This window comes from Colius striatus, chromosome 2, assembly GCF_028858725.1.
Source record: "Colius striatus isolate bColStr4 chromosome 2, bColStr4.1.hap1, whole genome shotgun sequence".
Taxonomy (NCBI): Eukaryota; Metazoa; Chordata; class Aves; order Coliiformes; family Coliidae; genus Colius; species Colius striatus.
Genome location: NC_084760.1, coordinates 78392483 through 78417429, shown reverse-complemented (window position 1 = coordinate 78417429; position 24947 = coordinate 78392483). Strand labels below are relative to the sequence as shown.

Below are 24947 nucleotides of genomic sequence, written 5' to 3'. Positions count from 1 at the left end.
AGAGTTGGGAGACTCTGCTGGGGAGCAGTATAGGTCTCCCTGAGCCCCTGCTGTTTTGTAGCTGAGTTGTGCTCCCAAAAAGGTCCCTTGCCCCACTCCCAGCACCCCACCTCACCTTGTAGTTGTGAGCGCTGAGGTATTTGAAGTGCCCGAAGCAGACGTGACACAGGCAGATCACAATAGTGATCACGAGGACCACAAAGGTGAACATGGAAGTGGGCGCCAGGAACCCTGAGGCAAAGGAAAATCAAAGTGGTAGTGTCAGAGGGAGCCTGACTGTGCTCTGGAGGCTGCCAGGACTGGTAAGTGGCTCTGTAGGAGGCCAGGAGCTGGCATTGCAGCCCAACACGCACCTGTGCGCATGGTGGAGAAGAAGAGGAGCCAGAAGAGGCAGAGGATGGGAGCTGCCACCACCTGGTTCACAGCCCCTGAATGGATCTTCTTGTCCAGCTTGGCAGGCAGGTAAGCGTAATACAGGTTGTATCGGTCCACCAGGTGCTTAAGCAGCATGTACATGAGTCCTGGGAGAAAGGGAGGGATGCCAGCAGAGCGGGGAACCAGCCCGCCTTCCCAGTGCCTCTGACTGACAGGGAGCATCATCCCCCTGCCACCCTTTCTGCCTCTCCTCCCTCGAGCTCTCCCCAGGGAGGCGGTGGGGCGTCACTTACCAAAAGGGACGATGATAGGGCAGGTGATGCTGTATGTCATCACCACAGTGAAGACGCACATCATCCAGGCATAAGCAGCCCCGAACTGGAACTCGTAGGCCTGGTGCTGAAGAGGGAGGAGAGGCTCTGGGAGCCGAGCAGGGTCACGCCGCGCACCCTGCCATGCACAGGCAGCATGGGGGAGCCCCAGCGCAGCACCCCCACCCCCAGGGAGGCCACAGCCCTGCTGTGGGCCCCAGCCCGTACCCGTTTGACGTTCCTGCGCTCGGCAGCCGAGCGGGCCAGGCAGAGGCGGATCATGTACATGAGCAGGCCAGGGATGCGCAGCAGGTCCATGGCGTTCCCAATGAACGCAGACGCGATCACGTAGTTGACGAAGAAGGCCCCGTTGTCTGGCAGGAACACACACCTGGGGAGCCACAGCAAAAGGAGGCTGCAGGAGGTGCTGTCCCCACCGCAGGGCAGTGGCTGGGAGCCCCCGGTGCCTTTGGATGCCGACGGGAACGTCCCAGCATGCCAAAGGGCTTTCTGCCCAGCTCCACTTACTCAAATCGCACAGCGGCTTCGGCAAGGAATTTCTTGTCAAACAACCAGCGGAAAAACACATCCAAGCTGTGGGGGAGTGGGGCAAAAAGAGAAAGAGGGACAGTCAGAAACAACAATAGACAGACACACGCACATACAAACGTGTGGACGCTGCTCTAGAAGGACCCAAAGCTGACCACAGATTGTTACGTTCCCTCTTGAGATGTGTCACCAGCAATTATGGAAATCAGACGCTGGGATAAAAGAGTGCAGCACCTGAAATGGGATGTAAAGCTTCCCAACCTCATGTGTGAGGTTCTTCTTTTGCCCCAATCCTTCCAGCATTTCCCCCCACCTTCTGTTTGGGTGCAACATCCACATGAGGAACAATTGACTGACTCTACAGAAGAAACTGGTTAGGTATAAGGAACCCTCCAACATGGAGATATAAGAAACCCTGTAGGAGAAACAAATCCCATTTTCCTCATTTCTGAGCTTCTAATGCAAAACCATCCAATCCTCTGGCACCTCAGGTACTGGGAGAGCACTGAGCTCCAGAGGCAACGGCAGGGAGATGGAGTCCTCAGAGGGAGTGTGCTCTGTTTAACAGCATGTAGCGAAAACACAAACCTTCCAAGAGCATTCACCTCTCCAGGTCGGAGGGTTACAATGCAACAAGGCATTTTTAACCTGGCAGGCAAACGTGTCCCAGTCACCCACTGGGATGGAGGGCTATTCTTCTGCCTCTATCAGAGAGCTTTTATATTCTCAGGAGCTGCCCGACTTCACCACTAGGGGCTGTATCCTGAATCTAAACAGGTGTAGGTTCTCTATAACTCCCTACCAGTGAGGACTCCCATCCCACTCCCATAACTTAGTTTTTCCCTCCTTGCACCGCTTCCCTACTTGGCTACTGTTTGGCGCTGAGGGCCCATGTGGGTGGCTGGCAGCTGATGCTGTTTGCCATGGGGCATTTCCATAACCCCTGCAGGAAGGTTTGGGCCTCACATCCAAATAGATGAGCATTGCTGTAGCCTACACATAACTATCCCACACTGCACACAGCCCAGGAGTGCAACCTACTCAGTTCTGGCTCAAGTGAGCAATTCCCTTTGTGCAAAATTCAGAGTGCGTGCTGAGCACAGAGGTGGGAGTGTCTTCCTCACCAGCACACCTACCTGAGCAAACTCTTTGCATGTGTCCATCAACTGTGCCGACACTTGCTGTGTTACTAGTAACACCATAGACACATACCAGTGTATCTGCAGGCTCGTTCATTAAGCTCCTAGAGACCCAGCCAGAACTAAAGGCCACCTTCCCAAGGGGGTGGTGGCCAGGGCATTTGTGCAGCGGGGAAAAGTTGTAGTGTAGGAGAACAACCAGGTGTGCACTTCAACCCTCCCTCTGCTCCAGGTCTCTGCATGTGCTTCCCCTTCCCATCATCTCTACCTGCTCAGGCCCAGCGATGGCAACAGCAAGACCATGAAGATGAGGAAGGTGTAACACTTGTGCATGGTTGTCCTGTTCTCCCCAGACCTGAGGGCAGAGAGGAGACTGTTAACCTTTCACCGTTACTCCACCACCCCCAAGAGTAGCGGCCCTGGCCCCGGTTCTCATCAGAAAGCACCTTGCAGTGTCTAATCGGAATCCTACCCTGTCCACTACTGGTACATCAATATGCCATCAGGCATTTCCCTCCAGGGTCTGAGGTCTGTTCTCAAGTCCCAGTTCCTCCCCTCTCATCTCACAGGCCCTCCCTCCCAGCCCTTGATCTTTAGAGGATTCTCTGCAGTCATCTCTCGACCTCAGAGCTCGTGTCATCCTCCCCACCAGCCTTTGCAACACAGAGCAGAAAACAAAGCTTATGTCACACGTCCTGTGGGGAATGTGCCTCACAAGCAGCACATTTCTAGCAGTTCAAACACCTTTCCCGTGGCCAGAAGCCACTGTAAAGTTGATTTTTCCCTTGGAAAATCTGTGACTTACACGAGGGTACAGGCACACCACCCCTGCCCACTCATCTGAGCCAAGACTTCCCTCACTACTAGCATTTCCTCAAGGTGACCAGCCCCATCTCCTCCCAGCTTTCTTCTCCTTGTAGACCTACACCAAGTTCTGCTCGGACAATCACGCTGCACAACAGCAGCTAAGGATTGGTAGCACAGGTGTCCACAGCAGACCCAGATGAGCAAGAGGTGCAACATCACACCGTGCCTGGATTGGAGATCAGAAGTTCAAGCAGAAGGATCCAGCCAGGAGCTTTATGTCAGTGTCTAGTGGTCAGGTAGCACACTGGTATGACCAAGAAGTGCTGGCTGTCCTTACCTGGTCCAGTGCGCTTCGAAGAAGGCAGAGTAATACACGATGGTGGGGAGCAGAGCAGAGAAGCACCACAGCAGCAGGGTTGGGAAGAACTGGGTGATGATGGGGTTCTGCAAGGAGGCAGAGATGAGACTGTGTGTTACACGGTGTGGCAGCTTTCCCAGGCAGGCTCAACATCTCTCTCGTGGAGAGACCCGGGGAGTGCTGACACTCTCTCCCTATCCCCTCCCTTGCAAGGGCTGCTGTGTCTCAAGGTGGCTCCCATGCTACCTGTCCTATACTTGTCTCCAAGGGCCTTACATTGAGGTACTCCACGGGCTTGGTAACATTGAACTTGTCCATAGTGGTGATGATGATAGCAGGAGTGGTGAGGAAGAACAGAAGGATGAAGAGGACCACATTGATCACAAGGCAGCGGATCCACCAGATGAAGCCCCGGATGGAGAGGTGTTCCCTGGGAGAGAGGAAGGAAGGGAGGAGAGCATTGGGATGGCTGCACAGGGATGAAGGGCAGGTCCAGAGCCTCACGTGCACACCACAGCCCAGACTGCCTGAACAGCAGTTGGACACCAGCCCGAGGCTTTCCTCCTCCAAGTCAGATCAGACCTCTAGCTCAGCCAGGTTAGGCTTCAGCAGCAATTGCTCATTTGGTTACCAAAGAAGCAGATGGGGAGGCAGACAGAAGGGGTGCATCCCTTTCCCATCAGCAGGGCCCACTGAGCACCACAGAACTGCTCACCAGTAGATGTTCTGTGGGTCGGGAGCATAGCTGACAGTCCAGTTGGAGACGTGGAGGGACTCACTGCAGGAGGAGGCCCTGGGCTCCCCACGGCATGCACAGCCCTGGCACTTACAAGCGTTAAAATCCTTGAGGATTCTGAAGAAGAGAAAGAGGGAGATGACAACTCCTAGGGCTGTCGGGGAGAAGCTGAGGGGGATGCCTTAATGCTGGCATTCCTCTGTTTTAATGCAAGAGCTGGAACAGGTCACCTTCCCGAGGAAGACAGGACCCTTTGCACTCACATGGCTGTGATGGTCTCATTGTGGAAGGTGACAAAGGCCATTCCCAGAGGTTTTTCATTCACCTTCTCCTTCTCCCGCTTGTAGTCATCTTTGAGCTTTTCCTCCAGCTTGGTATAGTATTCAATGGCCTCCACCTGGTTAGGGGGACAGAGGTAAGAGCAGAGAGCTGGGGACCCTATGTGTCCCACCATCCAACACCTTGAGCTCTGCCCCTACCTCCTCACAGCCCCTGATGACACAGCAGCACAGGTGGCCACAAGGCTTGGGGTTGATCATGGATGGGGTGTTCTCCTTGCTCTGCAGATTGGTGAAGTAGATTCGCCCACGCTCAGCTTTCTTCCTGAAACAGAAGAGTGGAAGAGAAGAAAGGAAAGAAAGAAAGAGAGTGGCTCAGAACAGCTCCTTTGGCACAAAATATCATGAAGGGAGTGGAGCATCTCCCTTATGATGAAAGGCTGAGGGAGCTGGGGCTCTTCAGCTTGGAGGAGACTGAGGGGTGACTCCATTAATGTTTACAAATACATAAAGGGCAGGTATCAGAAAGATGGAGTCAGGCTCTTCTCAGTGATGTCCTATGATAGGACAAGGGGCAACAGGTACAAGCTGGAACATAAGAGGTTCCAAAGAAACACAAGGAAGAATTTCTTCACCGTGAGGGTGAGGGAGCACTGGAACAGGCTGCCCAGATTGGTTGTAGAGTCTCCTTCTCTGGAGACATGCAAAACTCCCCTGGATGAGTTCCTGTGTTACCTACTCTAGGTGGTCCTGCTCTGGCAAGAGGGCTGGACTAGATGATCTTTCAAGGTCTCTTCCCGCCCTTGAGATTATGTGATTCTGTGACTTGAGAGGGAGCTTGTGACCTTGTCCCACCCTGCCTACTCCCCCAAGCCAAGGGTTACCTCTCTGCGTCAAGGAACATCAGTCGGGCCACATCATAGCAGGGACGTGCCTCCAGGACGGTGCAGTTGGCGTAGGCCTCCCTGCAGGTGGGAAGCACCAGCTCATCACACCCCGCACCAAAGGCTGTATGCTTGAGCAAACCCCATGTGACCATAACTTATCTCCTGCCCTGGGCCAAGCATCATGATACATAGTCAAGAGCTTGCTGGGGGCAGCAGGGGAGCCTGCAGGCCCTCTAACTTACAGCGGAAGCAACACACACATGGGGCAAATGCTACATCGTCTGGGCTTTGGTATGAGAAGCCTCTTTGGACTTCTGCCCTGTAGCAGCAAGGAACCCCTCTGACCCCACATCCCCTCTCTGCCTTCATGGGGCACAAGTCTTGGGATCAGAAAGAGGTAGAAGAGTTCCCAGAGGGTACAAAGCATTTCTCCTCCCCACAGTGCTTCTAGACACAGCCCTGACAGTGTGTTCACTGAGGTGCTGATGGAAGATTTTATGTCTTTTGTTAAAAAGGTAATTTTCTACAAAAGCCTGTAAGCAGGGCAAGAAGCAGCAACACAACATCCTATAGCCACCTCCTGCCTGCACCTCATCTCTAAACTTGACTGCATCTCAGGACATGCCCTGGACACTATTTACCATGTTCTGCAAGGCAGTTGCCATATCCCTAGGTGCAAACCCAAGGACATTGCACATTCAGGTAAAAACTGGTGCAGAAAAGTAGCAGTGAGGTGTCCAAAATAAAAGTGGTTGCTGACTTTGACAAGCTTTCTGCTGTCAATGTATTATTGCCATTCCAGGTAACATGAGCACTACTCCAACAAAACATCCCCATTACAGAGCAGCCTTTCATTAGGCACATGGTGAGACTCACTCAAAATGCTTCTTGATCTTCTCTGGCTCAGCATATTTTGAGATCCCATTGATGAAGAGAGTTCGCTTAACCTGGAAGAAAGGCAGATAAAAAACAAAGGAGAGGACAGGTATGTGTGGATGGTGTGAAGGACTGGATTGCAGCAAAACCCCTCAAGGCCTGAGTCAGCAATGGGAAAGGGCAACCACATCACTTCTAGCACCCAGGGTGCTCCCTCTCCTATGCTTCCACTAGCTATTGGCACCCTGCTGTGCTGCAGACTGACATGCAAGGGGCTTACACTGCAGCCGCCTGAACAGAGACACTCTGAAGAAACAAAGAAGGCAAAAGCAGCTAGAGCAACCCCGAGGAAGGCACAGCATCCCCAATGCATTCACCCAGTGGTGCAAGCCTCTTCTGTTTCCCCACAGGCAGTAAGAGTTGCGCTCCGGAGGAGACTTGCCTTTGGCCAAGCAGATAAAAGAACAGCCAAAGTAAGACAGCACCAAATTGCTGTGAGAAGTGGGGTGCTCAGCACTCTCTCCAAGACCACCCGACTGGAAAGAAGGGCATGAGGAAATGTGCCTGGGAGAGGGGTCAGATCCTGCTCACCAAATCATCCTCTTTGTAGCGCATCTTGGAGGTGTGCCGGCGCATGCTGTACACTGTCAGCAGCAGGTACAGGAAGGCGAAAGATGTGTGCAGCCACAGCAGGTTATTCCTGTCACAAGGGACACCACAAAGGTCAATACAAGGTTGCCACTCTCTCTTTGTATGGCTGGTCAGGCCCTGAAGGCGCTGGGGCCATGAGCAACATAACCACCGTGGCACCCACGTGCCCTGCAGCCAACTTCCAGGAGCTCAGCCTGGAAACTGGAGCAGGGACAGCAGTCTCACAGCAAGGGAAAAAAATGTAGCCTTCAAGGAAGTGAGGCTCTGCAGGAAGCGGACACGTACAAAATAGCCCCCAAGGGTCTCAGTTGCCCATCCCTGCCCACACATACCCAGAGTTCAGGTTAGCAATAGTTGTCCTCCCAAAGCTGTAGGCGTTGTTTTCTAGGGAGAAAGAGGCAGATACAAGCACATTTGGTTATACTGAGCGGCCCAGCTATGCAGGAATCCCACTTGTGGTGTATCACAAAACCAAGACTGCCCAGGATGACTCTCTCAATGCCCCTTGTTCACAGTGGGACAGCAGGGGGGAGTTAGCCCCCCTGTTATCCTTGCCCTCCACTGCTCCCTAGTGACACAGTGTTGAAAGCAGGTCCCTCAGCCCAGCCAAAGGCTCCCTCCCTCAGCCCGGCCAAAGGCTCCCTCCCTCAGCCCGGCCAAAGGCTCTCTGCACTCACCTAGCAGGTCCCCTGAGAAGTTGACAGGTAGGACGATGCCCACAGAGAGCACCCCCACAGCCACAAGCAGCCCGATGATGTGCCTCTGGAAGGACAGGTAGTGCACGGCATCACCCCCACACTTGTCTCGGATCTCGTCATCCCTGCCAGGAAGAGAAAGGCTGTCAGGAAATCATCTGCATTCCCTCAGGTGCTGGAGAAAAGCACAGGGTCAAAGCTGCCCTCTTGCTTTCAGCCCACACACAATCCCAGCTCTGCCCCAGACGTGGAGCTGGGGTAGGGAGCCCAGCACCCAACTATGAACCAACCTGGGCAGAAACCTGCCTGTGCAATGCTTACTGCTGCCCCATTCCCCATGCCCCTGCCCTCTGCCCCCCAGGACAGGCAGCTGGACACACACAAACCCCACCTCACACTCTTCTGGTGGGCCTTGCCTCCCCTGCTGAGATAGGATGGCTGACGCTATTCCACAGTGCTCTGAAGCCACAGAGTGCTTAGGAAACTACTCCCAAGGATCCCCAGGCTAGGAAGTGTCTCCCTGCATCCTCCAGTCCCCCACTGGCAGCCATTCCTCTGGCAACAGTGCCCCTAGCTGGAGTCCTGGGGAGAGAAGCATCTCTGCACAGCAGTTTAGATGAGACTGAGGTAAGAGAGACCCGGGCTGGGTGCTCTCCTCTGTCACAGACTCACTATGTGATCTTAGTTTTGGCTTTAGCACTTATTTGCTTTTCCTCTGCAGAGGACACACTTTGCTTGTGCTCTTCAAAGCAGCTGCAGCAAGGGCAGCAACTTCACACAGCTGTACTGTGCTGGGTGTCCCACTACCTTGCATTGCCTCTATCTTTTCCCCATTTCAGTCACCCATGTAGATCCTGGGGCACTTACTTTATTCTGAAGATGGCTGTCAGCCAGGAGCAGAAACCCTGTGCAGAAAGAAGACAGGAGGGTCTCACATCACTCTGTGTTCCCTTATCCCTGCTCCCTCCTTCAAAAGCTCAAGGGACCAGGCTGGTGTCCTTGTACCTCCACAGACTCAGCTCAGGGGAGAACAGACTATGAGCACCCAGATGTGCAGAGTCACAGATGGGTCAAGGTGAAGGAGATGATGACAGTGCTGCTACTCCATGGGGCATAACACAGGCTAGACTCTAGCACGTGGCTGTTCCCTACCAACTGGAAGCTCAACCTCCCATGGGCTCCTGGCTAGCAAAGAAGCTCTCCACAGCCTAGGGACAGCCTGACAATTCACCATACAGGTACTTGAGCCATCATCCTGCACAAGAGGAGCTCTGCAGGGACTGGGGAGGCAGACTGGGCCAAGCCAGTGCTCCTCAAAGGATGCTTGGGGGAGGAATATTTCCTGGGAACTTCATTATCCATCCATCACACCCTATTATCCTACTGAACCGTACTTCCCCTTTAGAGAGCCAAACAGCGGTAGAGGTAGGCAGCATCGAGAGGAGGAGCTGGCAAGTATTGTTTGTAATGCTGAGAAGATAGGTTGGACAGATGTCCATTAAACCACTGGAATACAGAGTCCACCTATTTAAGCACACGTCTAGAAGCTATGTAGTTATGTCTCCTTGAGCTCTACACCACACACACTACAAGGTGCAGGACCTAAGGCTCAAGGTTGGGCAAACAGTGTTTCTTCTGAAGAGCCTGTGGTTCAGACAAGCTGTGAGCTCCTGGCCACTCAAAGGCGAGGTGTGTGACTCTTGCTGCTACTCACATTGTCCCTCTGGTCGAAGTCCACGGAGCTGGAGACGGAGGTGAGGCGTTCGTAGCGGTCGTGGTTGTCAGAGTGCAGGGCGGAGGCTACGCTAAAACGACAAGTATGAGATGAGGCACAAAGTTAGAAGATGCAAAGAGGCAGCCCGGCCACGAACCAAGAGCACTCAGAAGATCAGAGGTTAGTTGAGGTCAGTTTGCCCCAAGTGAGACAGAGAGAGGTGAGATCAGACAGCAGAGGTAGTGGTAAGCAGAGACTCCCTTCCTCAGGCAGCCTCCTGAGCCCAGCAGTTCCCAGGGCTTGGCTGCAGATGCTACTCGCGTTATGCAGCAGCCCCTGTGGGGAGGGGCTGTCAGCGGCTCCACAGGGCAGAGCTGAGGTCTGTTTAGCACAAGGTTTAGACAGAGGAGAGGAGGTGAGAACTAGAGGGTGCCACAGCTCCTCTGGCTCCAGTGCAGCCATGACACTGCAGCCCCAACACTTGAGAGGTGCTGGCAGTGGCTCCTGTCCTGGAAGGCCTCACTCACCTTAGGGAAGGGGAAGGCTGGGGGTCTGGTGGGCTGTATTCTGCTACACCAGTCCTTCCCAACCTTAGTACTTCAGTGCAGGGAAACCCAGGAGGAGGAACTCAGCTGAGCCCCACCCAGCAGCTGCGTTGACTGGAGCCAGGCTCAGCCCAACCTGCTCCACAGCCTCACCTTGGAAAGCCCCTCCGGCAGGAGTGGGCAGACAGCTAGAATTGAGTGACCCCAGGCTAAAGGACAGGAAAGCAAGAGAAGTGACTATTCCAGAACACTTTACTCCAGGCGCAGGCAGGGATCTAGATGAAGAACCTGCAGCAGAAGCATCCATAGCAGACAACAGCCCCTGCCTCAAATGGACATGGGGGGCAGCTGGCAAACGAGAGAATAAAATGGTCCAGAAACCTAAATTAAATAGCACTTGCAAGATGACAACAGCCGACCAGGAACTTGGAGGTGCAAGAATGGATATGGGTGATCTGAAGTCTAGAAGGAAAAAAAAACAGATGAAAATACGGTCTCCCTGTAACCAGTACAGGCTCAAGGAGGATCAGATGGACAAGAAGCACTGAGAGACAAGTGCTAGAGATGAGGTGGATGACGCTACGGGAAGGAAAATGAGCAGAGAACCCCGTGACCCTGTTGAAGAAAGAGGATGGGACCAGTGGGTTCCCTCAGAGCAGAGTAGCTCCTGCCAAGTCCCTAGCTGGAAGTAACAGAAAGAGGGGAAAGGAGATTAGCTGAAGGTCATGGGAGTACAGCAGTGCAGATTAGACAGTGGCATGCAGCCTTGCGACTGTGCAGCCCAACACTCTGCTCTGCTGGAGGGACAGAGCAAGCTTCCATTAGCTTTTAGCCCTTTAAAATCCCAGAGGCCTTGGAGCTGGGCATGGGGAGAGAGGGCGAATTTCTGCTGCCTGCAGCGTGAAGGAGTCCAGCACAATAACATGGTGTGTGCTTCTGGCTTCTTGGTACTGGAAAAGCAGACAGCAGAGCAGATGCAGCACTGGAGGAACAGCTGATAAGAGTGTCGTCTTATAACCAGGCTAACTCAGCTCCATTCAAGGGGATGCAGAGATGAAAATCAGCATGACCAGCAGTGCTGAGAAGGCTCAGCCAAACCTCAACAAAGATGGGAAGCTGAAAAGGGAGCTGCAACATACCTGCACCTAGCTAGAGGCTTTTTAAAGTAAAGCACTACAAAGCAAGTGGGTGGAGACAAGGTTGTCCTAAACTACAAGGAGCCAAAGGTGGGACCCTGCCTACTGCCCCAGGTTTGGTGCCAAGCCTGCCAGGGAATGAGAAGGATTGGGTCCATGGCAGGGCTAGCCTCCAGCCGAGGGAACTGCAGGCTCTGGGAGTGGAGGCCAGGCATGCTGCGGTGCAAGGCAGGAGGTGGCTGTGTGGGTGGCAAGCTCCACAGGGCTCTGTGATCGCTGTCCTTACAGGCAGAGGTGAGGATAGCTTCTCATGACCTCCTGATGCAGAGACACCAATTAAGAGTGCCAATGGCTACCACAAACCCTGGCAAAGGCCAGGACAAGGGCACTTGCTGATTCTCAAGCAAAGGCACATGGCAGAGGAGGATGTCCTCCCACATCAAGAGCAATGCTGCACATCCAAGGGCTGGGAGCACCAGGTAGCATCCATGTGTCCCATGCCTAATGAACAGCTGAGAGGGAAAGGTGCCACCAGCCTTAGAGGAGCATAGCCACAACAAGGTTTCCTCACTGAGCTGCACAGGCTTTTAGAAGTTTCTGGCTACCAACACCACCCCAGCTCAATCAGTAGGTTTCAGAGAGGTGAGTATGTGTCAACAGAGAGCTCTAGCAAGCTGAGATGGAGAACTGGAGTAGGAAGCAGCAGCGCTCTGGAGACAAGCACTCAGGAGGATAACTGAGGTGGCCACCCTAAAAAAGTCTCAGAGCATAACAGTTCTGCAACCTTTGCCTTACTCCTCTATGCAAGGTGTTAGCAGTGAGAAGTTCCCAGACACATCTGTAGCAGGACCAACCACTACTGAAGCAGTCAAGCACAAGCAAGAGGTCCCCTTCTGTGACATGTACCACAGCTACCACCACCTCTGTTTTCACTGCTCTGCTCCTTTAGGGGCAAGGAGCAACTACAAAAACAGGAGCATCCCTGTAACCTCTTAAGGCAGTAGCAGGCCCTTGTCTTGAAAATGACAGTGTATGAGAAGTGAGGCTGCAGCTTGCTGCCCCAGCCTCAGACACATGTCAGCCTGGCCGGAGTGACCACTGCAGGCGATATATCACCAGCTGATCATTTCCTCTGCAGTATGTATCACCCAGCCAGTCAGCAGGACATGGCACATGCTCTTTCCTTAGGCATAAAAGCATCAAGAAAGAGGAAAGAGGACTGTCCATAGCAATGCTTAATGGGCAACACCAGGCTCAGATGCCAGAATATGTTCTCAGCAGCACTGAGGCAGAATTTTGCTTCTGCAGGGGAAGAGTGAAAGGACAAGGTTGCCTTGCTGGATGTGCTGCCAGCTGAGGGTAGGTGGCAAGGGCCAAGGGCCAACATTTGCCCTGGTCTCAGCAGTCTCACTAGGTAAAAAAAAAAGAGAAAAGTCTTGCAACTACCTGCCAGATCCTCTCTGTGCACCCATCTGCCCTTATAGCAGCCCTTGTTGCACCCTGGCAAGAATGGAACCAGCAAAGGCGGCCCCTCTGCAGCTGGGTGACCCAAGCGTGCTGTAGGCTCAGGCAATCCCATTTATTTTTCCCATCATTAGGCAGGACAGTTGGGCATATGCAGGTAGAGCAGGGTGTGTGATGTGTCACCTTCTGCCTCCGCCGGGACCTGCTCAGCACTGCTACTTTCAGGGAGCATTTAAGGGCTCTCCTAGGGGAAAACCAGGGTGCATCTAGCTATGGCCAACACAAAGGGAAGGGAAAGAGAAGAGCACGAATACACCAAGAGACACAAATCCAAGCCCAAATTCCCAGCCACTTAGATTAGTTCAGGAGCAAGACAGAAAACTGTAAGAGAAAAGGAGAGACAGTGCGAGCAAGAAAGAGAGAGGAACCAACACCCTGAAAAATGGACATACTATTCCCGCTCCTCTCGCTGCGTCTGCCGGCGGCGGCGCCTGGGGGCACAGAAACACAAAAGGAGAGGTTACAACCATGAGAGCAGGGGCTGGGACTCCTCTGTCACAGGAACCTATGCACTTGACAGGGCTCCACACTGTCCTGAGGAAGAAAAACCTGCTAATGGTCAGGCTGGACAAAACCTTCCTTCCAGAGCCCAGTGCCACCCCAAGATACACCTCCCTGGAGCACTTGCTGTCTCAAAGGCAGAATGATTTGTTGCCAGCTAAAGGGAAGGTGGCTTTACTGGGAAGCTGGCTTGGCTCCACACCACAGGTGTCTCCAGGAGCTCCTGAGCAACAGTGAGTCAGGACAGCCTGCTTGGGCTGCCCAGCTGCCATCTGTACTCCTGTTCTGTGCCTATCCTCCCCACCCAAGCAAGCATCACATCCTTCTGAAATGCTCATCCCACCCCATAGATGGGCCAAACAGCGGGGGCTCCTTCCTGGGATCCACAGCCTTTACCAGTTCTCCCTTGCCAAGCAGCTGGCACCCCACTGCCTTTCTGCCTATGGCCCCTGCTCCCACTCCCTGGCATCCAAGGTGCTCAAGCCTCACCTCCGATAAAGACTGTCCCTCTCTCCCCACTGAAGGTCAGAGCTGTGCGGTCTCTGTGGCTACCAGTCAGCACTTGGGTCCAAACAGCTGAACCCTGAGGAGCTGCGGCCCTCTTGTCAGTGAGGCCTCACCCTGCCATTCCCTTCTCTGCTTTTCCCCAAGGTCCCTGTGTTGCTTATTTCTCCAGTCAGCCCAGGAAAGGAGGAGCAGGGGAGCCAGAGACAAAGTTGCTTATCTGACACTATCTAGGACCACCTATCTAAATAAGGAGAGTTCCTTGTTCAGTACTGGAAGAAAGCAACTCTTCCTCTTTCCATTGTCATGCACCGAGTGCTCAACAGTAGCTTGCTTGAATCTATTGCCAAAGGAACCAGAGAGGCTGGAGCTCATTTCCATCTGAGCCTTTGGGTGTGATGAGCTTTGGGTGTGATGAGCTTGTGGAGGTGATCAAGGAGAAGCAGCACCTCCCACAACCAGCCTTTAGAAGCCACAGTTTGCCTCCAGCACACGACAAAGTGCCATGGGCACAGCAAGCCATCCCTGCAGAGAGGCAGACTACCTGTACAACCTCTCTAGCTTAATCAAGGAGAGTTCCTTGTTCTGCACTGGAAGAAAAGAATCATTGCCCTTCCTGCTGCTGACAAAACCAAGAATAACACCCCACTCTGCTGTGAAGCTGTCATCCCCAAAGGGCCCCGGCTTTTGCCAACAGACACTGTAGCCCCTGAGTGCATTGGGCAGGAAGGCCTTCAGACTGACTTGTCAGCACTTGGGATGCGAGCTAAACTCACGTTAGGATAGCAGCACCGCACCTGGAAATGCAGCCCACTGCTTTCAAGTGCTTTGAACACGAACTGCATGCAGAAGAGCCACAAAGACACCTTCAGAGCCTTAACAAAGCCTTCACTGTGACAGCCTACACCAGGATCTCTCTTCCTCTCTCCTCCCTTCCCTCCCATCTGCTGTTCCTCTCTAAGGGCCCTCATACACCTCTGTCCCTGTAGGCACTGTGATATGGACCCAACAGCAATCAATGCCTGTTTTGGGAGAAGGATGCTAACAAAAAAGACAGTAAACAAAAGGGATTTTTCCTGTTCCTGGAACTCAGGGGATGCAACTGGCCTCTCCTCTCCAGCTGCCTCTGGCATACACAAGGGGATTTATCCTTTTTGCCCCACAGCAAAGAAGGGTCCCACTCATGCCTTATTTTCCTGCCCCTCTCCCGTGCTTACCTGTCAGCATCAGTCACTAGGGCCAGACGTCCATAATCCCAAGCAACTTTACGCAGAATTGAAAAGACAAATAACAGTGCCTGGAAGAGAGCAAAGGAGGAGTTGTGAGATGAGGCATTGTCCAGCTCTGTCCTTGTCCTCTGCGTGCAGAGCTACAGGAACAGGGAGGGTAAGAACAGACAGGACTGCTCAGCTAACAGCACACTGAGACCACAGGGACAGCACAAGTTCCCCAGGGCTGTTAAAATCGAATTATCTGGATGGCTGTGGGAGGCAGAGGCTCAGGATGCAACACACAGTATCTAAGTTAGCACAAGATCAAAAGGCACTAAGCGCCTTTTTTCAGATCCCAAAGCACTAAGACTATGGCTACAACACTGAATCATAGAATGGTTTAGATTGGAAGACACCTTCAAAGATCATTTATTTCTAATCCCCCTGCCATGGGCAGAGACCCCTTCTACTAGACCAGGTTGCTCAAAGCCCAACATAACCTGGCATGGAACACTTCAGGTGATGGGGCACCCACAACTTCTCTGGGCAACCTGTTCCAGCTCCTCGCCAGCCACATAGCAAAGAATTTCTTTCTTATATCTAGTTTAAATCTACCCTCTTTAAGTTTAAAACAGTTTCCCCTCAACCTATCACTACACATCCTTGCAAAAAGTCCCTCTCCAGCTTTCTTGTAAGCCCCCTTGAGGTACATCTGTGGTCCTGCAGTTTCTCAGAAGGAACAAGTAAAGCCTTTGGCAGAGTGAAATTGCAGGGACTTGGCACTATAAGCAGGTTTGGCCTAACTTGACCCACGTCCTTTGGATAATTTGCAACACTCTTCCATGGGCTCAGTGCAGAAGTATTAGAGTTAAGCCAGTAATGGCCAAGGGACACGACCAAGGACACGAAATCAGCCATCAGCAAAGTCAAGGATGGCGTTTGGGGCCCTTAATGCTAACCACCCGCCCACAGTCCTCCACTCACAGCTAATTAGGGCAGAAAGTGCTGAAGCAACAGTAGGCAGACTTACAAGAAAGCACATAAAGTCGAGGGCTAGGACGGTGGGCACACCGCCGAAGGGCAGCCCCTGCAGCACAGTGCTGCGGATGCGGGCGCTGTAGCAGTAGTCCTTGGTGCTGTTGCTGCATGTGGAGGCTTTGCAGGTGGCCCCTGCTGAGCCCAGCGTGGCAATCACGTAGGGAAGCATCTCTACAACTTCATCGTCTTCCCTGTGGAAAGGAGAGAAAGGCCTGGTTAGGCACAACTGGTGACAGTATAGCCCTGCTAGGGTTAGGGACCAACCTCGTCTGCTATCTCAGGCCCCTCAATGCTGCAGGATTGCCCTGGGAACCCGTGTCTAGGGACAAAGTCATCTGGGACCACCTGCTGTGGCAGGTGCTGGAAGAGCCCATGGGCTTCAGCAGCTGTGGTCCCACCATGCACAGTCCCAGAGCTTCCTTCCTGGTTTGCCCATCCATGCACACAATCTAGATGCGCCTCCTTCTCACGGACCACTCCTGTTCCTGAGGACTCTGTGCCTCAGACCCTTCCCCTCAGCGGGGAGAAGGCTTAAGGTCTCCTAAAGAATGAAAGAATGGCGCAGCAGTGGCATGAAGTCACGTCTGGATGATGGAAACAAACTGCTATAGGACAGTTGCTGCATCACGATCCCACAATTTCCTCTGCCTGGCTGTGTGCCATTAGGCTGAATCACCACCCGCTGCTCACTGCGGGCCTCAGCACTGAGGCTGAAGGTTTAAGCTCTACTATTTAGCTGGTCAAATATGTTATTTATTTCATTGCCCTCCCCAAACTACTACAAGACCACAGCTGGGCTCAAGTCAGCATCACTGCAGCATCCCTGCTTGGATATGAGGAGATCTTCCTGTGTGGAGCAGCTCCACGGGAACCACAGAGAATACACAGAGAATAGGTGGGAATGGGTAACTGCAAACTGAGCATTGCCAAGATGGTCTAGAAATGACAAACTGACAGCACAAACACAACTACTTTGTGGAACAGGACAGAAAATAACCCCACCAGCTGCAGAAGGAAGTTGCAATAATAGACAGGAAAACCTGTCCAGGCTGATGATCTCTGCACTGCTCTTCTTATCTGACATTCATTCACTCCAAATCCTTCACTAATGCCAGGTATCATGCAGCAAGGCTGGCTGGCACAGCATCACTTCTGGGCAGTGCTCAGGGGCTGCTTACCCATGCCCAGAAATGCCACCCTAGTGGGCTGGGCAAAAGAGCCATCACTTGCCCAAAGTGCGAGACAGCCACCAGCATTGCCCTGGGCTGGCTTCAGCCTCTTGTCCCCAAGATGGCCCCTGCACCAGCCCTGCCCTTCTACATCCCTGTTGGATGGTGACATTAGAAGACAGGATGCAAGACTCTCCCCTTCAGCTCACAGCTAAACCCTGGGAATCTCTTGCATGGCTGCAGAGATTTATCAGCATCACAGAACAACATTGGCTGGATAATGACCACCCAACCACTCGCTGTGGTGTCCTAGAGAGTCCAGCTTCAGAGCAATTCCTTCTGGCTCAGTTGGGATGGGTGCACAGCTGCCAACCAGCTGAAGCACCAATGACCAAGGGCACCACGACAAGCAAAAGCCCAGCTGGGTACAGGCATTAGCAGGGGTCAGTCAGATTGGAAAAGCCCCCAAACAGCCTGTCAGGAGATACTCACAGACACAGAGCTGGAGCATGGCTGGTAGAAGCAGAAAAAGGGAGTGGAAAACAGAAGAAAGACAAGCCATGAAATCACAGTTGGGAGCCAACTGGGAAACCAGGCAGGATAATTCACCCTGAGTGAACTAGAGAGAGACTTGGAAGCTCCAAAGGAGGGATGGGAAGAAGTGAGATGAAAGTCCCATGCTTTGGAGCGTGCATGGTTATACCTCTCTTTTTATTTCTAAAGTGCTGGCCTAGATGGACTCACTGCAAAGAGAAATCTCTCATTCCTCTTTTTGGGAATCATGTAAACTTTTAGGTTGAAAATGGTATCTTGCATCAACGAGTTCCAGATGTTGAGCAAAAGACTACAACCCCACAGCCATCACTTCTCCTTGTGTAGTGAGAAACGGCAAAGAATGAAAGCCTTTGCTTTGTCTAGACCTACCAAGCTCATTACTATTAAGTACCCTCTACTTCCCATCAAATGAAGTGTCTTCCAGCTCTAACCACTTTCACCACACGTTTCCAATATAGCCCCTACTTTGACCTTATGGAAATGTGATCAGAACCACGTACAATACCCTGGGTAGAGAAATATCCTTGACCTCCAGAAGAGCATCCTGATGCTCTCAGTATCTTTCCTTATGCTACTTCTCATGTGGTTGAGAACAATTTGCTTCTCTGATAGTATCTTTGTGTATTGAGGAAAAGCACCTCTGCAAGCAGCCTGCAATGCTGCTGCCTGAAGTAGCCACGGTAATTTAGAAGCCAGTCATGTCCCTGAGCAAATCACTCCTTCCAATGCACCCAGCTGCATGCTTCTCAGGACCCGCTTTCTCATCGCCTCACAATACTCCGCTTCACATGGTGTCACTTTGCACTCACTTCACCTCGACAAACTGAACGACTCCAGACATCTCCAGGGTACAGATCAGTAGATTTTGGGTACCTTGCTGCACATTATCTTTTCTGGGTCATTAATAGCGAAGGACCTCATCCCTCTGTTCTTGTCACACTGAAATTGCTCATTCACTCCTAGGCTTTATTTGCAGACTCTCAGCCAGATTTTGATGCAAGACTCTCCAGTGGACAGTTTTCTTAACAGACTTTTGTGGTAAGTTTCAGAGGTTTTCTGAACATCCAAGTAAGTTACACAAGCTGCCCAAACATTGCCTATTATTTTAGCAAAGTACTGAAAGACTTGCAACAGATCAGGGAAGTATGATTTTCCTCTGCAGAGACTAAATTGTTTACCTCATTCCTGTATGTTTTATAGCCCCATTTTCTGGCTGTTTTGCTAAAAGAAAAGAAGCTCATATGCTCACATTGCCCACGGCTCTACCATAATCATTATTTATACAAACCATTATGTGTTCAAGACAAACTTTGCAAGCCTATGGGTAATTTAAGCCACATTTCACACAGACACGACCCAGAGATTTTTTTTTTCCCCTCCATGAAGGCTAGAGGATGGACTGGAAGGATCTGGAGATAAACTTTCCTGCCTCTCCAGTAACCCAGTCAGGACACTTAGCAATGGAAAAAACTGAGGCATAGGCCCAAGGCTCACATTGCCTATTCATCAGCCCAACCAGGTGGCACAGCAGCAGTCAGCACCATCCTTAGGTATGCAATCTCTCACCTGTCTGGTAAGCACAAGGAGGAACTTCCCATGGAGACAGAGGCGCTTCAGGTGCATGGAAAGGCTGGGAAAACTTGTAGGGATGTCTGGAGCACTTCTGCCCTTACAGCTCCCCCAGCTGCAGGCACAGTCAAGAGCAAGCCAGAGGTGATCAGCTGTCACATCACTTCAGGTCAAACCTGTCGAGGTGCCCAACTTCTTCTGTGGTGACAACATGCATTAGGCAACTAAGAAAACGCTTGGTGACCATCTCTGTAGGCTTGATCAGCGTTCATCCTTCATCTAGTCTCCTTCATCCAGTAACCTTTCCCAGGAGTCTATGGGCTGAGCAGCAGAAGGCTGCCTGGTCCTGCCAGGCACAGCACAACCCACAGGCCTGGCAATACCTCTCTCCTCATGCTTGGTTTGCACCTTTGTCTCTGACAGCCATTCCAAGGGACCCTCTGTCTGCACCCTCAACCAGACAGGGCACGCTCCAATGTGTGCCATGCTGCAAGGTGCAGGACTGCTTCTGGAGGCAGCTGATATCTGGTGTAGCATTTTAAGCAAAGCACAGGTGGGGAGGAAGGGCAATGCTTGCAGCGGGCATGGTCTTGTGGCACAGTTGTATACTTCCCAATTACAAACCAAAATCCTCTCCAATGGCACAGGAAGGACACAGGGATTTCTCCAGCAACATGGCCTACCCTCCCCAAATACACACCTGATGTCCTGCCTGCAATCAAGGCAGAGGTAGTTTTGCAAAGCATTCTGTGCAGATCCCCCTGCCTGCTTCTGGAGAAGGACCGTGCACGCCTCCTTACACCTATGCTGCCATGGCCGGCAAGAGAGCCTGTGACCACACAGGCTGCACCGTACCAGGATGTAGTTAAAGGTGCCTTTCTCAGTGTCTCCTTCTCATCATGTAGGCTGTAGAACAAGGTGAGTTTGGCTCTGCTTGGGGTGAGAAGCTAACATCAGCACAAGCTCCTATGTATCACGAGAGCTAAGGAGCAAGGAGTTGGTGGGAAGCCATTGTGAGAACTGGGGCTGTGGCAACCAGCCTACAGCGTCCAAGCCCTTTCCTGATCACCACAGCTTCCTACCACAGCACATGGCAGGGCTGAAGAGGCAGTAAGAGCAAGACATCAAACAAGGGTCCACGTTAAGCCTTCTGCACTCTGCACATTTAATGCTGACTTCCTCAAAACAGCAAGGATAGCATAGAAAGACTTGCCAAAAGGCATTGTTGGCTCTTATTCAGTAATAGTGGACTCCATCTCCTTCTCTATCAGAGCAGCAGGAAGTGAGAGGGAGGAACTGCAGTCTCCCTGCTTCTCTCACCCCAAGACACCTGCTCCCTGCCCCACACCACAGCTGCTACATGCTAGCAGGACAGAAGCAGAGGTGCCCCACTTCTTAGCTGAAGTTCCTAAAGCACACCCCAGCAGGTGCTGCAGCGCACACAGCCTCCAGCCCAGCTTCTGCCCGCTAAGCCCTGGGCAAGTGCGGCCCTGGGAGCCGCCGCTCCTGAGGGCTTGGTAGGCAACAGCTATCTTCCTCCTCCTCACCTTGACCTGTAGACCACTACAGCTCATTGGTTTTTCCTCATGGATGAGCACCCACGCAGGAGCAAAGCGAGCCTCCACGCTCCTGTCCACTCATTGCAAAAGGAAAGAGTGAAGAAGACAGCATGAGGCTGGGATGCTGGATGACATGCCTTGGCCCTTCCACAGCTCATGGAGTCATCCCAGAGTCACAGGGAGTGACACACAGCAGAGGCCCAAGAGTCTCCTGCAGGGCAGAGGATCAGGAGGCACTCGTTGATGAGGTTGTTTGCCCCATGCTGAACTCTGCCATGGCACAGTGTGGCCAGGGCATGCAATAAAAATAGCACTGCAGGTCCTCTCAAATGGAACATTTCCTATTCTCCTCACCAGCTCACCCTCACAATGCTCGCATCCTCTGCCAAACCCCTTGTACCAGGAGGAAAGAGGAGAGAGAAAGCACTCCGCTGCGACTCAGGTAGGAGTGATGCAGAAGGTGGGCAGTTGACTTACAGGCAGACAGATGCACCAACACGGGCAAGTGTCTAGCTGTATTCTTCCATCCAGGCCAGTGATGTCAGCCAGACACGAGGAGGTGGCCCAAAAAATGTCTGCAGAAAAGTATAAATCAATAAAACATATGTCTGCACTTGCAGCCAGAACGACGTAAGCACACAAGCTACGTTTGTTTTCTCACTGGTAAATGCTAGTAACCCCATCTGTAATTAGAACAGTGAGATTGTGCACTGGTAGAGACGTACTCCTTTATGCAAACATGATAGTCTCACAACAGGCTGGAGGCATAGAGACAGGCAGCTGGATACCAGCAGGTCTGGGGTTAGGATACTAGAGATTTCCAGATTAAAATAAACATGTAAACAAAACTCCCGAATTTGCTCAATCTCCAGTACAGCACATTCAGGGAGGTGAGGTGCATTTTGGTTTCTAGTCCTGGGGCAGGGCTGGAGACATGGCCTGTTCCTTGCAGACCTGCTCCTCCAGGCCCCTTTGTCTCACAAGCACCATAGGTGATCCACGCAATGATGAGCCTGAGCCCAGAACATGTGCCACCCTGACCCCTGCCTGCCAAGGCAGGACAGATCTGCCTGCACTGGTTACTTGGAGACCCTCAGGCAGCAGCTGGCACTGAAAGTTGAGGGAACTTTTTCACCCCCAAACCGCTACCTAGATTACCCAGACCTCAACAGCAGAGCTCTGTGCAAAGCGCTCACAGCCACAAATGGACTATGGGAAGAACAGTCTGACTCTTGGCAAGTGAGCAGGGAAAAGCCTCAAGAGACGAGGAGAAGGGGACTTGTAAATTAGCTGAAAGTGTTTCCCACAGTAAAGTGGTAGAGAAGAGGGGTAAATAGAACTCTTGCTGTAGACAGAGCAGCGGGAAAGCTGCCCTGCACCATGCTTTAGTCCTGGCACAGGGCTTTCAGGCAGCTGAGGGCCAGAGAAGTGCTGACACGCCTGGTGCGGCGATGAGGAACGGGATCTGCAGGCCCAAGGAAAAAGCATCGAGAAGCAAATGTGCAACCGGTGCATTTCAAACAAGCCTGGGCAAAGCACAGAGGAGTATACAATAAGGATCAGTCCCGTATCACCAGGAAGGATGAGGGCCTGCCAGAGCCCTGCATCTCTCTGCCTCCACTACACCTCCTTCAGCCAACATACAAAACTCCCTGCATGCTTTATTGTCTGTGTGAGCTAGCCAAGCAGGCACTGGGCCTCCAAAGCTTTGATCTGTCAGGCCTGCTTTCTTCAAAGCAAAAACTAAGTGCACCCTTGCCCTGGGTTCAAAGTCCTTTCATCTGGCTTTACATCAAGCCTCAAATATCTACTAGCAAAGGGCATCACACCTTCCTTTGTGTGTATCAGCTCCCAGCCCTGGTGTTGGCAGGTACTGTCCCAGCCAGCCCCTGGCCACACACTGCTCACAGCACCGCTCTGCAGGAGCTTGTGTACTTCTGCCTTTATACATCCCACCGCTTAGGAACCCCTGGTCTTGGTCCCCAGCACAGTCGTAAGCACAGCCAACCACACAAGTGGCCCATCTGCAAGGAGATAGTGCCTGGCAGTGATGGAAGAAGAGTGTAACAGCGAGGAATTTTGGATCCATGAGAAACAAGGGTTTGATTTTCTCCTAAAGTCAACTAAGTCCTACAGAGATCACTTCACAAGCAAAACAGAAACGAAGCATTGATTCTCCACCAAAAAGGAGGCGGAAAACTCCTCCTGACATTCTGTCCTGAACCTGCTAGAGTGTGACCCTGAAGAGGTACAGATGTTAAGAGACCCCTGCTTACTTCCTTTTGTCACAGCACTGGGCTGCTCCTTTGTTTCAAAGGCTTGAAGTAGGGTTGTTTGAAGAAGTCTCTTCCCTAGAAAAAAAGGCCCAAACAATGTACATTACACAAGCTGGAGAATCTCAGCATCGGGGAAATATTCAAGTTGCAGGTGAAACCAAGCCATTTCATTTCCTTAACTTCACTTTGACCAGGCCACACAACACTTCCTTCTTGGAGGTTCTCATCCATGATTTTCAATAAGGAGGAAAGCTTTCCAGTGCTAGCTTCCATGAAGGTCAGAGCACCTGTCCATTTCACAACTTTATCCCTTTCAAGATCACCCAAACTAGTCAATCACAAAATCTTGCCTTTCAAGGCAGCATGAAGCATTTTACTGATGTTCACCCACTGGAAGCTGTCTGCCTTGCCAAGCAATATGGATTTAGCTCCAGACAACTAAGTCTTTTTTTATGCTTCTCTTGCACAGGAACTCCCTCCAATCTGCTGGTACTGCTTTCAAGTCATATGGTGCCCTGAACATAATGTACCACACCAAGAGGAGCTGGATCATGGCTCGAAACCCTGGTATGCTGTGGTTCATACTCCTCTTGTCTCAGCTAGCTGGTTTGCCCTCAGTCCAAGGGCTGTTTGATCTCTCTGGCTCTGCATTTTGCTCCTGCAGCACGCCTTGCTGTTCTCCTGCCTCAGTTTTCACAACCCATTGTACTAGGTACTGCCTGGCTGTCAAGGAGGGCTGATAGTGTCCCCTTCTCCCCTAGGCAGGTTTGGTGGAACACAACATAGTGCTGCAGTGTCTGGCAGCCTGACTGCCTCCATCTGGCTACAAGGAGCCAACAGAGCCACAGCACCAGGCATTTCTGCACCACGAAGAAGAGGTTCCCATCCCCATCTTGTTTGTCTCCTGACAAACACTATGGAGTCTTGATGCCACATGAATATCCCATGAATGTGTCCCACCCTAGCCCACAGTAAGGGCCTGTCTCTTTCTCTGCCATCCAGAGGAAGCCCAAATCTATCCCAACAGTTCTCCACACCAGCTCTCGGTCTGCACAGCAGAGTCACAGCCAACCTGATTTGCATTAAATTTTGAGTACTAGATTTCATGAGTCACCGAATCAAACACTTTAGTTCCAAATATATCTACCTGTCATTTTCTTTTCAAGCTGCTGGGCTGTAAATCTATCAGAAAGAAGTCAAGTTTGTCTGCCAGCTTGTACTTTATAGTCTGTAAAGAAATCCTGCTTACGGTTTGGCTTCCCTTGTTTCCTGTAGGCATATGCTGGTAGTGATACAGCAAATGCAAAACACAACATAAATAAATTGAGCAGTGAGACTGACAAGGCACTGGACTTAACACTGTCTATTCTGCAGAGCAGTGGCCATATGGCAGCCAGGACCCGGGTGGGAGTTAAGTCCCATAAAACAGTTCTTCCTCACCTATCACCCAACACCCCAGTAGTGGCAACTCTGCCAGTTCCCAATGGACGTTTACTAAACCGAAAGGATGAAGACTCCACTCCCTCTCAACACGAGCATTTTTCAGCTTTTGCTTTATAGATCCTGGTAGCACACGGGCTATTCCTCCAGGGCTGCCTCCTTGATTACCTCATAGGTGTCTACTATCGGTACTTACACTGCTTACCCACGGTCTGCATTTTCTTTGCAAAGTATCTGTGGGCCTGCCCTAGGTTAGCTTTCCCATAGCTAATTTTTTAGGTGAGAGTGACTAATCATACATGATCCTTACTGCAAAAATATAACTTTGGCTTTTGAGCACTGTTAAGGAGAGCTGTTCAGGTGTATGACATCTGGCTTGGCTGAAACAGAGACTCGTCTCCCTGGTGATCCCTTACGTATTCTAAATTTTTCCATGTTTGCCTCTATTTCTTAAGTGACCAAATGCCACCTTGCCCATTTTGCATACATATACATTTTTAGCAGAAGCTTTGCACCTCTCCCAGCTCTCATTGCTTTTTCCTTT

At 51.8% G+C, this 24947-nt stretch overlaps 1 protein-coding gene across 2 annotated transcripts in view; it reads right to left on the bottom strand.

Moving 5' to 3' along the window:
- Positions 1 to 24947, bottom strand: part of TMEM63B (transmembrane protein 63B) — a 46810-nt gene that overhangs the window by 2850 nt on the left and 19013 nt on the right. For both annotated transcript variants that reach the window (XM_061991240.1, XM_061991241.1), the window contains exons 2-22: positions 15828 to 16026; positions 14804 to 14883; positions 12974 to 13012; positions 9377 to 9467; positions 8530 to 8567; positions 7645 to 7787; positions 7300 to 7351; positions 6908 to 7016; positions 6317 to 6387; positions 5438 to 5518; positions 4755 to 4878; positions 4539 to 4672; positions 4255 to 4392; positions 3816 to 3969; positions 3519 to 3625; positions 2643 to 2729; positions 1215 to 1280; positions 915 to 1077; positions 669 to 774; positions 354 to 521; positions 116 to 231 (exon numbers count right to left, since the gene is read on the bottom strand). In XM_061991240.1, the coding sequence (XP_061847224.1) occupies positions 116 to 231; positions 354 to 521; positions 669 to 774; positions 915 to 1077; positions 1215 to 1280; positions 2643 to 2729; positions 3519 to 3625; positions 3816 to 3969; positions 4255 to 4392; positions 4539 to 4672; positions 4755 to 4878; positions 5438 to 5518; positions 6317 to 6387; positions 6908 to 7016; positions 7300 to 7351; positions 7645 to 7787; positions 8530 to 8567; positions 9377 to 9467; positions 12974 to 13012; positions 14804 to 14883; positions 15828 to 16004 (2244 nt within the window). In that variant the 5' untranslated portion in view covers positions 16005 to 16026. The remainder of the gene's footprint in view (positions 1 to 115; positions 232 to 353; positions 522 to 668; positions 775 to 914; positions 1078 to 1214; positions 1281 to 2642; positions 2730 to 3518; positions 3626 to 3815; positions 3970 to 4254; positions 4393 to 4538; positions 4673 to 4754; positions 4879 to 5437; positions 5519 to 6316; positions 6388 to 6907; positions 7017 to 7299; positions 7352 to 7644; positions 7788 to 8529; positions 8568 to 9376; positions 9468 to 12973; positions 13013 to 14803; positions 14884 to 15827; positions 16027 to 24947) is intronic.